Here is a 13,692-nt window from a genome sequence, read left to right on the forward strand (position 1 = left end):
TTCAAAGAGTTATTTTTTTGAGTGTGCTCGCCCAATTTAAGTCTAATGCTCCATCGCTGTATTTGGCTCTTTGTCATTTTCCTTTTGATATTTCTGACACCGGATTTGTCACGTGGTGTGTGAAATTATTCTCCTGTAGGAGGTTTGTTCTATTGAGGAGCGCCTTTAGTTAGTAAATGTCAAAGTCACATCCATCTGAATCCCAAAACCCACAATTTCTCAGCAGCACAGTGTCACTGTGAATGTAGAAGGAAGCACTTTGTACCCTCTTGCTGGTGAGCCACGCTTTGCTTATTATATGCCATGGATGTTTCCATGCTTCCAAAAAGGCAATTAAGACATGTAACAATTTTGCATGTTATGGCTTATTACCAACAGCTGCCACAAAAAACTGTGTCTGTATTATATCCGTGTAAAAACCAGCTAAGCACCTAAACATCACATGCAACTTTCCCCACAAAAATCTTGCTCTTGTTGTTTCCTGGACCCTTTAAATCATGTTCAGGCCCACAAAACGCCCCACAAAGGACAAAAAGCAAACAGTGGGAATGCACTTGTATTGAAATAAGCACTGCTCTTCACAAGAGCTGCATAAATACCTGCACCCTTTTCGAATCATATGACAATCACTTACATTTATGGCCAATGCTGTCTCTTTATCTTAAAGCGTCTGTTCACTATGCACTTAGTAGCGGCTCAAGGGCCTGAGAGAAGAGCATTAAAAGGATCAATATCAAATCAATAAATGGTTAATGGTTCTCGTGTGTAAGTTTATGCTTCTCAGTGTGCAAATGTTCTTCCTAAAAGTGCAAATATGCCCAGAAAAGTGTCTAGCAAGGTTTCTGGTTGTAACAAAGGGGGGGGGGAATGAAAATGCAAACCAGACTGCTGATACATGATCGATTGCAAATAACTGTTAAATACGAGGTTATATTTGTAAATCATAGAGCATAATGCACAAAACACGCTGTAGAAAAACCACTTATTCTAGATATGACTGACGGAATGCTTATTTTCCACCCAACGATATTTTTCTGCTGTGAACCATGCCTTAAAATTCTGCGGTCGGAAACACAGACGCTCAAAGATCAGCCGCATGACTCTGCACTGGTGCTGCGCGCTTTGCCTGACCCTGGAGCCACCGCAGAGGGGCCCTTCTGCCTTAAAACAGGCAGTCTGCGCCTTTTAGGTGACGGGGGACTGTGTAATATGAGTCGGGATGAAAACTGCGCGCTGAATCCGGCTGCCAGTCCAGATGCTGTTCGCTGGAGAGAGAGAGGAGGTGCATGATGGATCCCGTCCCACTGCTGCTCATCATCGTCACATCTCTGCCAGTTTGCTCGGCAGTCTACACTGGGCCCCTGCAGCCCGAGATCTCCAATGGCACTTTCCATCACTTCTTCGTCCCGGATGGAGATTACGAGGAGACAGAAGATCCCGAGAAGTGCCAGATGCTGTTTAAATTTTCAGACGTGTATCCATGCGCGGCCTTAGAGGACAGTGACTCTGTGGTGAGGGAGGACTTCGTCCTCACGAAGCTGCAGGCGGAGGACTCGGCGCGCCTGCTCGAGGGCATCGGCCGGACTGTGGCCCAGGATCTGGACGGAGAGGACAGCTACGGAAAGTTCCTCCGGCGGGAGATCTCCCAGATCGGCGAGGCTTTTTCAAACGTGGACAAGTCCCTGGTGGAGCTGGAGGTGAAGTTTAAACAAAGTCAAGAGACTGAGCTAAGGGAAGAGCAACAGCTGAACGGGCATGTGGTGAAGCAAGTGGGTGACGTTAGGGACGCACTGAAGGAAACCACCGACATCTCGCTGGGCCTGAAAGATAAACATGAGCTGCTGTCTCTCATCATTCGCAGTCACGGTACCAGGCTGAGCCGCCTAAAGACTGAGTATCTTAATGCTGGTTCTTAGTGGGGCTGTGGGAGCTTTAAGTGTGTGTTTGTGTATGTGTGTATGAAAGAGAGAGCGAGAGACTGAGGAAAAAGAAAGAGCGAGGACGCTCCAGTTCATTAACCAACTGGAAAGTTTATTGTGGCTTATGAATATCCTTCTTAAGCATTTGAACTTCTCTGACCTTTGGTTGTTCCCATTCCTTGGAGCTGTGTCACTGAAGGAGCTCTAACAGAAATATTAGCACATTCCTCTGAATCAGGAGGGAACAAAGAAATGTGGACATAAGTTATGTCTGCAAGGAACCTTCAGTGCCACCCCAGAGGAGAAATCTTATCCAGAAGAGAGAGTGTGAAAACAACCCCCCCTCCCCCAACATGGATTTATTGTCAGTAAAATATGTAACTCTGTATGATTTTAACTATGCTGTTCACGCTGTTAGGTTGTCATAACTGATCAAATAAATATTAAATATCTGATATTTCTCCCTTTCTTTCAAGCAAGACAAAATGTTCTTCATTCTTCTCACCACATCAGGACTTTCAGGTATTTTCTTTTTCAATGTGAGACGTCTCCCATCCTTTAAAATTTGCGATGTGCAATAAGAACTCGAAATCTTTGAAATTGTAATTTTTTTCACTTTCATCACTTTCATGTGACCCTCCTCCTCCCTCATGTCTTGACATCACCGTGTTTGCTGTTGGCACTACAAGTGGCAGGCTCGACTGTCCCTTCAAGTGGCCATGGTTAATTGGCGTCTGAAGTCTGTCACTGCCTCCCACTTCCATCTGGAAGTAATCTGCTCGAGTATGAAATATGCTTCTTCAAAGGCCGTCACTGTCATCATTATCTAGTCTTTTGTCTGTCATAATCCACGCAGTTCGAGGTTGACATGAGATGTTACTGTGTTTAAACTCTGAGCTGTTTTGGATTATGTCATTTTTACTAAAAATAGGCTTTTAACTGGCAAGTTGTTTATATGCCTATAAAAAAAAAGCCCTGTTTTGCTCTTGAGTTTATTTCAGAGACACTGTTTATGGATGGAAAATTGTTTTGAATTTCCAAAATAAGCATTAACCCTGGCTAACAGGGTCACACATAAACACATCTGTTAGGCAGTCTTCATTTGAAGTGCCTTGGATTTAATATCACAAATGCCTTTGGTGGTAATCTCTGTATTTTCTTTCTCTGACTACCGTAAAATGTTCTTATTCCAGCCAACGTCTGCAACAACCACAAAGTAACAGCTACAAGCATGCCCACTTTTTTTCTTTCTTACTTTTTTTTGTTAACAGAGATAATGTCTATGCAGATGTGAGTGAGCCAGATGGGCTGCAATGGGTGCAACTGGGTGTGATTTCCTCTGTCTGGTTTTCCTCACAGTCCAGCTTCCCCTGAGGGACCCCTTTTTAAAAAAAACAGCTTTCTTTCTTAGCACAGTGCAGACCAGCACAGCAAAAACCCAGAGCTGCAGGAGCTCCTGAGAAACCCTATATGTCTATACAGCTCTTAATTTCCAGGGGCACAGTACAGGGCTCCAAGATTTGATTAAAATATTTGGACAAAATTTCCACTGTGTTAGTAAAAGTGGAGCTATTCGCAAAACCTCTCATAAGCAACCTGCCCATCATAGTTAATTTGTCTTTTTTGGCTCTGATATAAATCCACCTATAGGAAAATATTTTTTTCCCGCAAGATTAGATTCAGATCCACGCTGCTTAGAGGCACGACTGCCCGAGCGTTAAGCATGCTGTTGAAGAATTTATTCTCCTTAAGAAAAAGAAAGAAAGGTCAAGAATGCAGACCAGAGTCGACCTGAAACTACTCTGACCCGAAAATGACAGGCCTCTGGGGTGCTATTGTTAGAAAGGAGAGATTTGTTAAGTGCTCCATCTGCTACTAGTCTTACCGTTATTATTACTGCAATGAAACGACTGATAGTTTTAATATGATTCAACTGCATCTGACGCTCTTTTAAGGAGCTCTTGTTCAATAAAAATAGAGATACTGTTTAACTTCTCAAGTTTTTTAACACATCTCAGTGGACCAGCTCCATGACAACAGAGAAATTTCCCACTGAGCAAAGTCTGCCTTCTGCTAAAGACCATGAAAGCTCTTGAAAGAGCAGGAAAGTGAACCTTGAGATAAGACTTTTTTTCAGATTGCTGTGTTGAAGGCCAACCCCCCCCCCCCCCCCTTTCACATACTCAGGAGCAGAATTAATTTACATCCTTAACAAATGTTGCTGATGTAACAAGACAACATAACTAAGTCAAAGACGAAAAGAAGTGAGAGCTTTAACTTCAGTAAAAAATAAACACTTATACCAGTGTGGTATGCAGGGATGTAAGCAAAAATCCTACATTTAAAATTAATTTTAGTATAGGAAGTATTGTTAAAGAAAACAAAATGCAGAATAGCCCATTCGGAAGGGACGGATGACCTCTTTCACTGCTTAATTGCAATGAAAAAGCATTACTTTGCTGTAAGTGGAAAAGTTGATTCCTTACTCTATAGTAGCTGGTGATCAACTATAACTATTTATGTATATCAGTCTGTCTTATTTTTTTATATTTGTAAAGTCATTACTTAATTGATGAGAAATGGAAAGTACAATATTTTTTTCAAAAATATATTTTAGTATAAACCAGAATAAAATACCAACATTTAAGTACAATGGCCTTCAAACTGTACTTTAGTAAATAGTCCTTGCTACTTTCAGCATACAGGCCTATGGAAAACTAAGTACACTCTTACTGCTTCCACTGAAATTCAAAGAGTAAGGCACAGTGAGGTGCTACTAATTAAATGCACTTGATTAATTAATCATCTGTATGTGTGAACACCCTTGTAAAACCAGATGTTTTGGCAGTTTGATGTCTGCAGCATTCAGCTGGGTGTTAATGGAATACCAAGAACTGTTCCTGCCCATCAATTTGAGATGAGTTATGAGGCCATTTCCAAACAATTTGAAGTTCATCATTGTGCAGTGAGGAAGATTATTCACATGTGGAAAGCTTTCAAGACACTTCAAGCTCAGACTGTGCAATGCTCGGAGAAACTGCCAAAAACAAAACAAGAGGTACATCTCAGACTCTGCAGGCCTCAGTTAGCATGTTAAATGTAAAAGTTCATGAATATCACAATCAGGAAAACAAATGTGGTTTGTTTGGAATGGTTGCCAGGAGAAAGCCTCTTCTCTCTGAAAAAAAACATGACGGCACAGCTTTGGATTGCAAAACTGCATCTGAACAAAACAAAAGGCTTCTGGAACAATTTCCTTTGGACAGACAGGACCAAAGTGGAGATGCTTGGCCATAATACACAGCACTCATCCTGGAGCGAACACTTAATACTAACTGTCAAGCACGGTGGTGGAAAAGTGATGATTTAGGCTTGTTTCGCAGTCATGAGTCGACAATGAACTCTTCTTTATAGTCAAATGTGAAGCCATCTGTCTGACAGTTAAAGCTTGGTGTAAAACTGCATTATGTAACAGGTCGATGATCCCAAACGCAGCAGCAAATCTTCAACCGAATGGCTGAACAAAGATGTTGCAATGGCCCAAAGTCCAGACCTCAACCTGTTTGAAATGCTGTGATAGGACCTTAAGAGAGCTGTGCATAAATGAGTCCCTCAGTGAACTGAAGCCACGCTGTAAAGAAAAGTTGGCTACAAGCTACTGAATCATGGGCTGCATTTAGCTTTTCTTTTCACAAGACTCCACAGAGTCCCATATGACCTTATATAGAGAAAAGCATACACGCTTTTTACTCCACTTATCTGACATGGTATTAGTCACTTTTGGGGTTGGGGTTTTTAATGCAAAGCATACTTAAAGTTCAAGCAATTGAATGCACTTTGGCCAACAAGCCATGGGTATGTAGCATAATTAGACCACCTACAGCACCGGATGACTTTTTAATGATGTGGGCACATGTAGGACATGTATGATTCCTCCTCATTAACCACACAGTCCTTTGTATCATTGATACCAGACACTGTAACACTGCAAAACAAACCAGTCTTCACAATTCGTTTGAACAGTTAGATACATTTACAACAGAGGACTACTGTTTGTTTACATGAAAAATGTTTTCATGTTTCCAGGGGCTGTTAACGGAATAAAAAGGAGCTCTTTGCAATGAATTAACGGTCCACTAAGAGAGTCTGTGCATCCTCTGGCAAATGATTTTATCACTGAATATATTTTGTTCATTTATGATGGAGAGTGTCTATTTACTTAAATCTCCAGTGACTTAAGTAAACAAACACTGTGCCTAATCAACAACAGGGATTTATTTGAAGACTGCAGATGAAGATTGCCACAATCTGAGCAACAGAATAGCACCGATGAGCAGCAAAAGTTCAGGAAATGAGTGAAGCCAATATTTGAATTAGCTGTCAGAACGATTAATTTTTTTCTTAAAACTAGTACGCATGAAAAAAAAAAACCCTTGAAAAATTATCAGCAACATCAGTGTGTTAATCTGTGAATTGTCAGCATGTTGTGATCCGAGAGCTTTGGATGAAGTTATCCGGACATTCCTCATTTTATGTGGCCCTGCTGTTTATAAACATAGATTGAATTTCCACTGAAGCGTGCAGGCGGAAAAAAAATTACTTCACTTTCATGTTCTATTAAATTTGGACTGATTTATTTCTGTCAGTTTTGTCACTCAGTTTTGGTCACTGACGCACATTTTGGCCACTGACATTTGCACATTTAAGCATTTAGAAGTGGTTGCATAAAACGGTGGCCTGCAAGCAGCTCCTCGTAACACCAAGAGAAATAAATTCAGCTGCAGTTTTAAAACAATGCTGTAAACGCCTTGACTCGGTTAGCAGGCCTCTTCTGCCTGCTGGCATAACAGTGAACACATGTTAAGACATAAGACAACCACAAAGGTTTTTTTTGCTTTTGTTTCTTTTTATATGATGTCTGTTCAGTGCATTACATGAGGGGGGAGGGAAAAAAATACTTTTGCATGGCTCTTTTATTTTTCAAAAATATTCCGACAGGGGTAAGACCTCAAGAACAACAAAACACTTCCCTCAAACACAGTTTGGTCTAATGCTCATTATTTTTTTTCCTTGAATAAACACAAATGCATCTGCATACATACAATTCATAAAGTACATGTACATATCTTGTTTTGAATGGGTACATAATGATACACAGTTGCCCTTTGAAATGTGAATTACAAGTCCATGGTTTGATCTTCAGTTCCCATTTGAAAGTTGTGCTATTGACCTCCTGCCAGTGCATCTTTTTCTCTTTTTTATTCTGTTTTTCTTCTCAAACTAGCAGATTTTACAAGAAGAAATTGTTATATTCTCCTCTTGAAGAGCAAGCAATGACACTCAACAGTTTATTTATAAAGAGGGACAGAAGAAAAAAATCAAAAAGCACCAGAGGAACTGAAACCGTCTTCAGTCAAATGTCACCTCTTTATCATTTCCCATGTGAGTGCGAGCAAGTGTCCCATGCTTTCTCTGTGCCTGGCTAAGTGAAGGCTTTCTCTTCTCTCTGAGTCCCTGGGTGAAGCTGTCTCTGGAACAGGGCTCGTCACTGTTTCACAGATGAGACAGGTGTCTGTTTGGTATGCCCGCGGCCTGTCACACACAGCCGTTCTCCTGTCTGGGCTTGTGCACCGCACTGGCCTGTGGGGGGTAGAGGGAGGGAGCGAGTGTGCACAGGAAGCCAGCCAGCAACGTGAGGCCCAGTCCACCCCACGCACAAAACATGGACCAGCCGTAACCATGACTGATGTCCTCTGGTATGCCAAACATGTAGCGCGGATAGCGGGACAGTTCAAAGTTGATTCCGGCCACACACGTGCAAAGGGAGATTATGCAGCACGTCCCTGCCAGAGAGCGAGGATGAAACAAGTCAGCAACCCGATTTGATCCCCCAGTTTTGATGCGCCACGGTTAATAAAGACCACACCGCCCCTCTGCGGTGAGTCGGGGCAGTGCTCTTTATGTAAAGAACTTCTTACCTCCCATGAGGAAGAGAAGTCCGGCGACATACTGCATCAGATCGTGGTCTTGACAGCAGCCCAGAGCGCCTATGATCCAGCCAAACATGATGATGGAAATGGCCATTCCTATGAAACTGGCAGTCATCCTCTGGAGATCTGCAAAAAAAAAGAAAGGCACAGCAGAAAACACCGTGTATGTCAGGGGGCGTGCTCAGTTTTTCTACATTAATTCATCAGATTAAAAAGAGGTAACTCACGAAGCGCGTGCCACTCATCCTGCCTTATTGTCTTCGTCAGATTGATTGGCAGATTTCTGGGGAGCTCTGATGATGAGTAGTAGTATTTTATTGGTGTGCAGCGTGGAACCAATCCTGTGGATGTAAACAACACAAAAAGGATGTCTCACATTAGCACTGAGACGAGATGAAGAGGATATCACAAGGCTCGCTCCTGCCACCCCCCACCTCCCAAAAATACGCACCCAGTCCCCACTCCACCACCACCACCGCCCACCCATCCACCCACACCACTGTGGAGTAGCTTATTGTACGCATCCCGAGGCTTCTGTTACTACAGGCTGCCCTTTTGTGCTGGGGCGAGAGAAAAAAACAGCACGTCGATCGCATTGTAACTGTACTCCGTGCGATACTGCGTAGGCCTCGAGGGTCTTTGCGCAGCATCAGCACCTTGGATAGCGCATTCGTGCACAAAGTATTGTTACCGACAGCGCCTGTCACTCGACACAAAGCTTCCGAAACAAACACGTTACAGCACAAAAACACGAAGCCCGACACCAAACCTTTAAAGATCAAATCCTCCGTCTCCAAGTCAAACCCTTCTCTGTGGCACTTTCTCCACAGTCCGGTGACGGTGGAGTTGAAATGCCGACTGCAGAGAGACTCCATTGCCGGGGCAGGAGGCAAGAAGTGCCGCTTAGCCCGCAGCAGCATTTCGCCGCTGACACTGGAGCCCTTTCTTTCAACGTTTTTCTCCTTTGGCAGCATCCGAAGCGGAAGGTTGTTGTTGGAGATGTAAATGTAGCCGGGGTCGTTTCTTTTGTTTGAGTAATTCTTGCAGCGTTCCCGGTGCCTCCTGGCGTCAGTCTCGTACCAGTTGTCGGTGCTGATCGCCACCGCGATCAGTCCCAAAGCGCAAAAAGCCAAAAACAGACCTGCCACGGTTAAAGTCCTCATAGCAGCCATGTTCCATGCGTATCTCGCCTCGGTGCCGTGATATTTCCACGGGACAGCGGGACTCCGCTCCTGGCTGCTGCTGATGTCAGTGTCTAAGGTGGGGAGGAAATTTGGCAATACTTGGAAATCGGAAATGCTGATAAATCGGCGAAGCCCTCATTTCTCTAATTTGTCAAGCATCCCCTAAAAGAGCCACATTCGGGGGCGGAGGATAAATAGATTTGGGCCTCGATGTGCTATTTTGGTTGTCTCCTCTATGCCTCTGAACTCAGTCTAGCCTAGATACTGGCCAGTTCAACGTTTCTTTCCAGTAGATGGAGACAGAGCAAATATTTAAAAGCACGAGAAGCCCCAGACCTGCACTTTACGCACCGTGGGTCACGGTTTGCAGTCGTCATAAACACGATTTTCTGGGGTTAAACAAAATAAAGGAACCTTTGCCGTCTTTTAATAGACCATGTCTCAAGGCACCTCAGCTGATGTGTTCCGTGAAACACAAAAATGCAGACAAACAACCTGCTTTTCTCCCTGTGGTGTGCTCACAGGAAACAGTTTCATCACAGCCAGCAGACTGCCTCTGGTAAGTTTCCATTAAACAGAGGCAAAGATGTCAAAGCACAGCGTAATAATGTTTGACTCATTCGATTATTTTAAAAGAAGTCATAAAAATCCACCTCCATGCCAGAAAAAAAAGTCAGAAGGTGGTTATAAAAATCTCAGTGTTGTATGTATAAAAACGTAGACAAGTTACAGGGACAAAGTGAGTCCAGCTCTTTCCGTCTTTTTTTCACTGGTTTCATCTCATGGTCAGAACTTCCTCAATTGAAACCATAATGCCAAACAAAAAGAGGAACAAGGCTGGTCCAAACTTCACTTTTGGTTTCGACTGCTGCCTGCAGTAGCGATTAAAAAATTCCAGTGTGAATAAACCATACTCATTGTAATTGAGAGTTAGAATCTCATAAAGCCTGCTTTCCTCTTCAATTATGATGTGTTAAATGAAATACGTGTTGCATTATCTTTAAGTTTAATCATGTTAGGAATGAGTGCAAAGATTAGAGTTAATGTCTCTCTAATCACATCAGTTGAACTGATGAGAGAGAAGAGTTGAAGCAGGGAAGGGCTCATCATTTAATATATGATAACCTTCTCCTCTCACTGCGTCTTCTTTAAGGGTGTGAATGTTTTCACAGACATGTGGAGATGTTTTGCACTCAGAGTGTGCTATAACACACAAAAAAAGCACACTGGGCTTTAGACTTTTAATGCATGCATGTAAACATGGTGTATGGCCATCAGGAACTAACTCACCATATGAACCTAGCAACTGGATATGAATGCAGACTGTATATGTTCCAGCTTATTTCTCACTTTCAGTTCCCATTTGCGTGCTGCAGTCAGTGCCTGGCGACACTCCGTATTTATCGGTGAAGCAATAAGAAAAAGTTAAAAATTACCACAAGCTTAAAGAACCAAGAAGCTCATGAAGCCTTGTTTACATGATGGATGGCTATGTTATATCATCTGTAAGTGGATCTCTTTTGATTTTTTTACCATGTATATGTCATACACCAGGAGATAAGGCTTTGATTTCAGTTTGCAACATCGTGAAGGTATTTTGTTTTCCATGTGAGTTTCTGTTAGATTGAGTTTTCAGTTACCTTTGAAGGTTATTCTAGTGACCAAAGTAGAGCTTTAAGACACTGAAGGTGGTATTTTATTTGTTATTAATGTCTGCAAAGATGATTTTTGTTTGTGTTTAAACAGGATATACTTATTTCACTGCATTTTAACCGTTAACATATGGTAAAGTCCAGTATATAATCTGCACTCCTGCTTTATTCAGCTGATTTTATTGTTTTGTCTGTTTTATGTTCTTCTAAAATCATATCTGAAAACATTTTGGAAAGACAAAGAGACTCAAACTTTTAATTTTTCAGAAACAACATCTCATATTTCCCCCCCAAAAGGCTTCAGAGGAGGTTATTGCAAATGAGGCAGAGAACTATCGACCGTCTGTGGAGCTGTACCCTTACCTCACCGGCGTGGGGGAGATTTGCGATGGTTAGTAGACTGGATTTCAGTGTTAGAAGGTGACTCATCATACGGCCATGTGCTTAAACCTCGGTCACTTTTCAGAACGTAGATGGACCTTCCAATCTGAGCGGGTCCAGGCGTCAGACTTTGAGAATCCGCTCACGGAGCTTCAGGCCGTGTCTCCCCCACAGCTGATACCACCCTACCGCTATGGCAGTGAGTCACTGTACCTCCAACTTGATCCTCCACTCGTTCCTCTGTCTGCATCACCACAAGTAAGTCCATGTATGGTAGCTTGAAAAAACACAGTTTCCATTGATGTGATTGGAATTACTGACAAGTGGCCTGACAAGTAACGAACCCCCTTCTATTAGGATACACTCACTGCCCAAGCTACTATTCTAAAGTAGAGAAATCCTTTTAAGTGTACTGCTGGGGTTTTTTTTTTTTTTTATTTGTTTTACTGTGATTGAGGTATTAACATGCAGCAGTGATGTTAGGCAGTGATAAAAAAAACATTTACTAAACTGTTACTACACTGCATGACTCACATCAGTCTGATTGCTCATTATTTCTTCCCTGAGGGAGAATACATTTACTGGAGTCTTTAAAAAGACCTCAAACATTAAAAGAAACTCAGAAAAAAAAAAAAAAAACCCTAAAGCTTTGGTAATTATTCTCACTGTCTTGAACATAGCCGTGTCTGAACAGTAAATTATTTGACTTTACTCTGATTCATTTGACATTAAAATGTTCCTCATATAAGGGTCACATTCACTATGAAGCCTACATAATGTCAGAAAATTGCCTATAACAATTTTCTATACTCCAAGCAGAATCACAGGCCAAGAAGACCAGACAATATTTGGTATTTTTCTACTACACACTTGTAATGAACATATTTAGTTGACAGATTAATCAACAAATGGATTAGCCATTTCACACATAACTGTGTATATAAACTGTACGTGCTCCTGACTTTCAGAATCATTCAACTGCTGCCAAGAAATGAAAACAAACTGTGCTGCTGTGAACTGAATCGGGGATTTAGAAGATTATAATGTGATTTTATCTACACAAATACAGCACATGATGTGGACAGTCTGGGATATTTCCTCTGAAATGTCATCTGCACTGTTGGGTACTGCTGAGCACTGAATTCTAATTCTGGCACGGCAACTTCCTCTTTTAACACAATGACTGAGTTTAAATGAAAATGTCAGGTGATGAATAACTGCAAAACAAAAAATGTTGCCCGGTCTGTCACTTCTGTGCATAAACATGCTTTAAATTTCCCCTAAAGATCCCATATTACACCTCACCCCTGTGCTACCAGTACCCGCCTTCGGCCTCACCTGGACAGTACTACTCAGAGGAGGACCAGAGAGGAATCAGTCCACCGCTTGAGGTATCAGAGGGCGAGGATGAATATGAAGGTCATAACCCTTCTTCCTTCAGGAGAGACACTAGTGGGTATTTTCAAACCTCTTTTTTTTCTTACATTCAGTCATAAACCTTGTAAACTGAATAAAATTGCTTTAGCAATTCTTATACTTTCCACTCCAGACAACAAGAAGAAAATCCGTCTGTACCAGTTCCTCCTGGACATGCTAAGAAACGGCGACATGAGTGAGAGTATCTGGTGGGTGGACCAGGACAAGGGCATCTTCCAGTTCTCCACCAAACACAAGGAAGCCCTGGCGAACCACTGGGGTATTCAGAAAGGAAACCGCAAAAAAATGACCTACCAGAAAATGGCTCGAGCTCTGAGAAACTATGGTAAAACCGGAGAGATTAAAAAAGTGAAGAAGAAGCTAACCTACCAGTTCAGTGAGAATGTGTTGAGAAACTTATATTCACGTCAGTACCCTCAATGACAAGGGAACAAACGCTGTCTTTAATCATGCTAAACTACTCAAATTTTGTCTGTAGATTTACAATTTCAGTTTGTTTTTCTACCATGTTTCCTTCCTTATTTATTTGTAATCTGTGACATTTGCTAATGTCTATATAAACAGCTTAATTTTAAACTCAAATTATGGGTGAATAAGAACAAAACTAAGAGTAAAAGATCAGTGACAGCTGCAAATAAATGTTTTAAAAATGCATATTGTAATTTTCTGAATGCTGTAAATAAATATAATGCTCTGCTATTTTTGTCAAATTATTCAAATGAACTGGGTCTTCTGTCTTTGAACAAACAAAAAATGTGTTTTACTCCTTAAAATAAAAATTTTCCTAGCCTTGTTAAAAAGGCAGAATAGAGCTGTCCCTCTCTGGAAAGATAGAGAACTCATTAGAATAGTAAATTAAATAGATGTCGCAACAACACTCTTCATGCAAAAGATTAAGTACAATAGTTGCTACGAAATGACCTGCGAGTAAATTATAAAGGTGTATTTAGTCTGTACCTATGTAACGTCCTTCCTTGGAAAAAACTTTTTCTTCACTCGTCAGTATAGTCCTTATACCTGGCTATTTAAGAGGAAGGACTTTTATTTTTCTTTGTTTTGTTTTATTTTGTTTGTTGCAGACATTTCAAACACTTTTGTATGAATCATTAAAGCAATGTATCCCCATTTA

At 41.6% G+C, this 13,692-nt stretch overlaps 3 protein-coding genes across 5 annotated transcripts; 2 read left to right on the forward strand and 1 right to left on the reverse strand.

Annotated features, from left to right (window-relative positions):
• The first annotated feature begins 1,183 nt into the window (after nt 1-1,183).
• fibina (fin bud initiation factor a) lies at nt 1,184-2,374 on the forward strand. The gene has a single exon (XM_005945591.2). It carries the CDS (start codon nt 1,287-1,289, stop codon nt 1,914-1,916), a length of 630 nt encoding a protein of 209 aa, XP_005945653.1. The 5' UTR covers nt 1,184-1,286; the 3' UTR covers nt 1,917-2,374.
• Nucleotides 2,375-6,874: 4,500 nt separating this feature from the next.
• tmem276a (transmembrane protein 276a) lies at nt 6,875-9,594 on the reverse strand. The gene is made up of 4 exons (XM_005945590.3): nt 8,679-9,594; nt 8,137-8,250; nt 7,898-8,035; nt 6,875-7,762 (listed from the first exon to the last, which is right to left on the reverse strand). Exons 1-4 carry the CDS (start codon nt 9,079-9,081, stop codon nt 7,515-7,517), a joined length of 903 nt encoding a protein of 300 aa, XP_005945652.1. The 5' UTR covers nt 9,082-9,594; the 3' UTR covers nt 6,875-7,514.
• Nucleotides 9,595-10,423: 829 nt separating this feature from the next.
• spi1a (Spi-1 proto-oncogene a) lies at nt 10,424-13,273 on the forward strand. Of its 3 annotated transcripts, none has more exons than XM_005945589.2 (5): nt 10,424-10,598; nt 11,043-11,136; nt 11,212-11,384; nt 12,413-12,578; nt 12,676-13,273. In XM_005945589.2, exons 1-5 carry the CDS (start codon nt 10,572-10,574, stop codon nt 12,984-12,986), a joined length of 771 nt encoding a protein of 256 aa, XP_005945651.1. In that variant the 5' UTR covers nt 10,424-10,571; the 3' UTR covers nt 12,987-13,273. The 3 variants fall into 3 exon arrangements, with proteins under 3 accessions (XP_005945651.1, XP_014196625.1, XP_005945650.1); XM_014341139.2 differs by having other exon boundaries at nt 10,435-10,598; nt 11,013-11,136; nt 12,446-12,578; XM_005945588.2 differs by having other exon boundaries at nt 10,436-10,598; nt 11,013-11,136.
• Nucleotides 13,274-13,692: the final 419 nt, after the last annotated feature.

The sequence above is a fragment of the Haplochromis burtoni genome, unplaced genomic scaffold (genome assembly GCF_018398535.1).
Source record: "Haplochromis burtoni strain Fernald_Lab_line unplaced genomic scaffold, NCSU_Asbu1 Contig_77, whole genome shotgun sequence".
NCBI classification, from domain to species: Eukaryota; Metazoa; Chordata; class Actinopteri; order Cichliformes; family Cichlidae; genus Haplochromis; species Haplochromis burtoni.

Bases quoted from the DNA above. Each gene is read 5' to 3' on its own strand.
- fibina (XM_005945591.2), top strand. From the start codon at position 1,287: ATGATGGATCCCGTCCCACTGCTGCTCATCATCGTCACATCTCTGCCA.
- tmem276a (XM_005945590.3), bottom strand. From the start codon at position 9,081: ATGGCTGCTATGAGGACTTTAACCGTGGCAGGTCTGTTTTTGGCTTTT. The intron at 8,036-8,136 runs GTGAGTTACCTC...TTTTTTTTGCAG, and splicing joins GGATGAGTGGCACGCGCTTC to ATCTCCAGAGGATGACTGCC. The intron at 7,763-7,897 runs GTAAGAAGTTCT...GCTCTCTGGCAG, and splicing joins ACTTCTCTTCCTCATGGGAG to GGACGTGCTGCATAATCTCC.
- spi1a (XM_005945588.2), top strand. From the start codon at position 10,572: ATGATGGATGGCTATGTTATATCATCT. The intron at 10,599-11,012 runs GTAAGTGGATCT...TTAATTTTTCAG, and splicing joins ATGGCTATGTTATATCATCT to AAACAACATCTCATATTTCC. The intron at 12,579-12,675 runs GTGGGTATTTTC...TTTCCACTCCAG, and splicing joins TTCCTTCAGGAGAGACACTA to ACAACAAGAAGAAAATCCGT.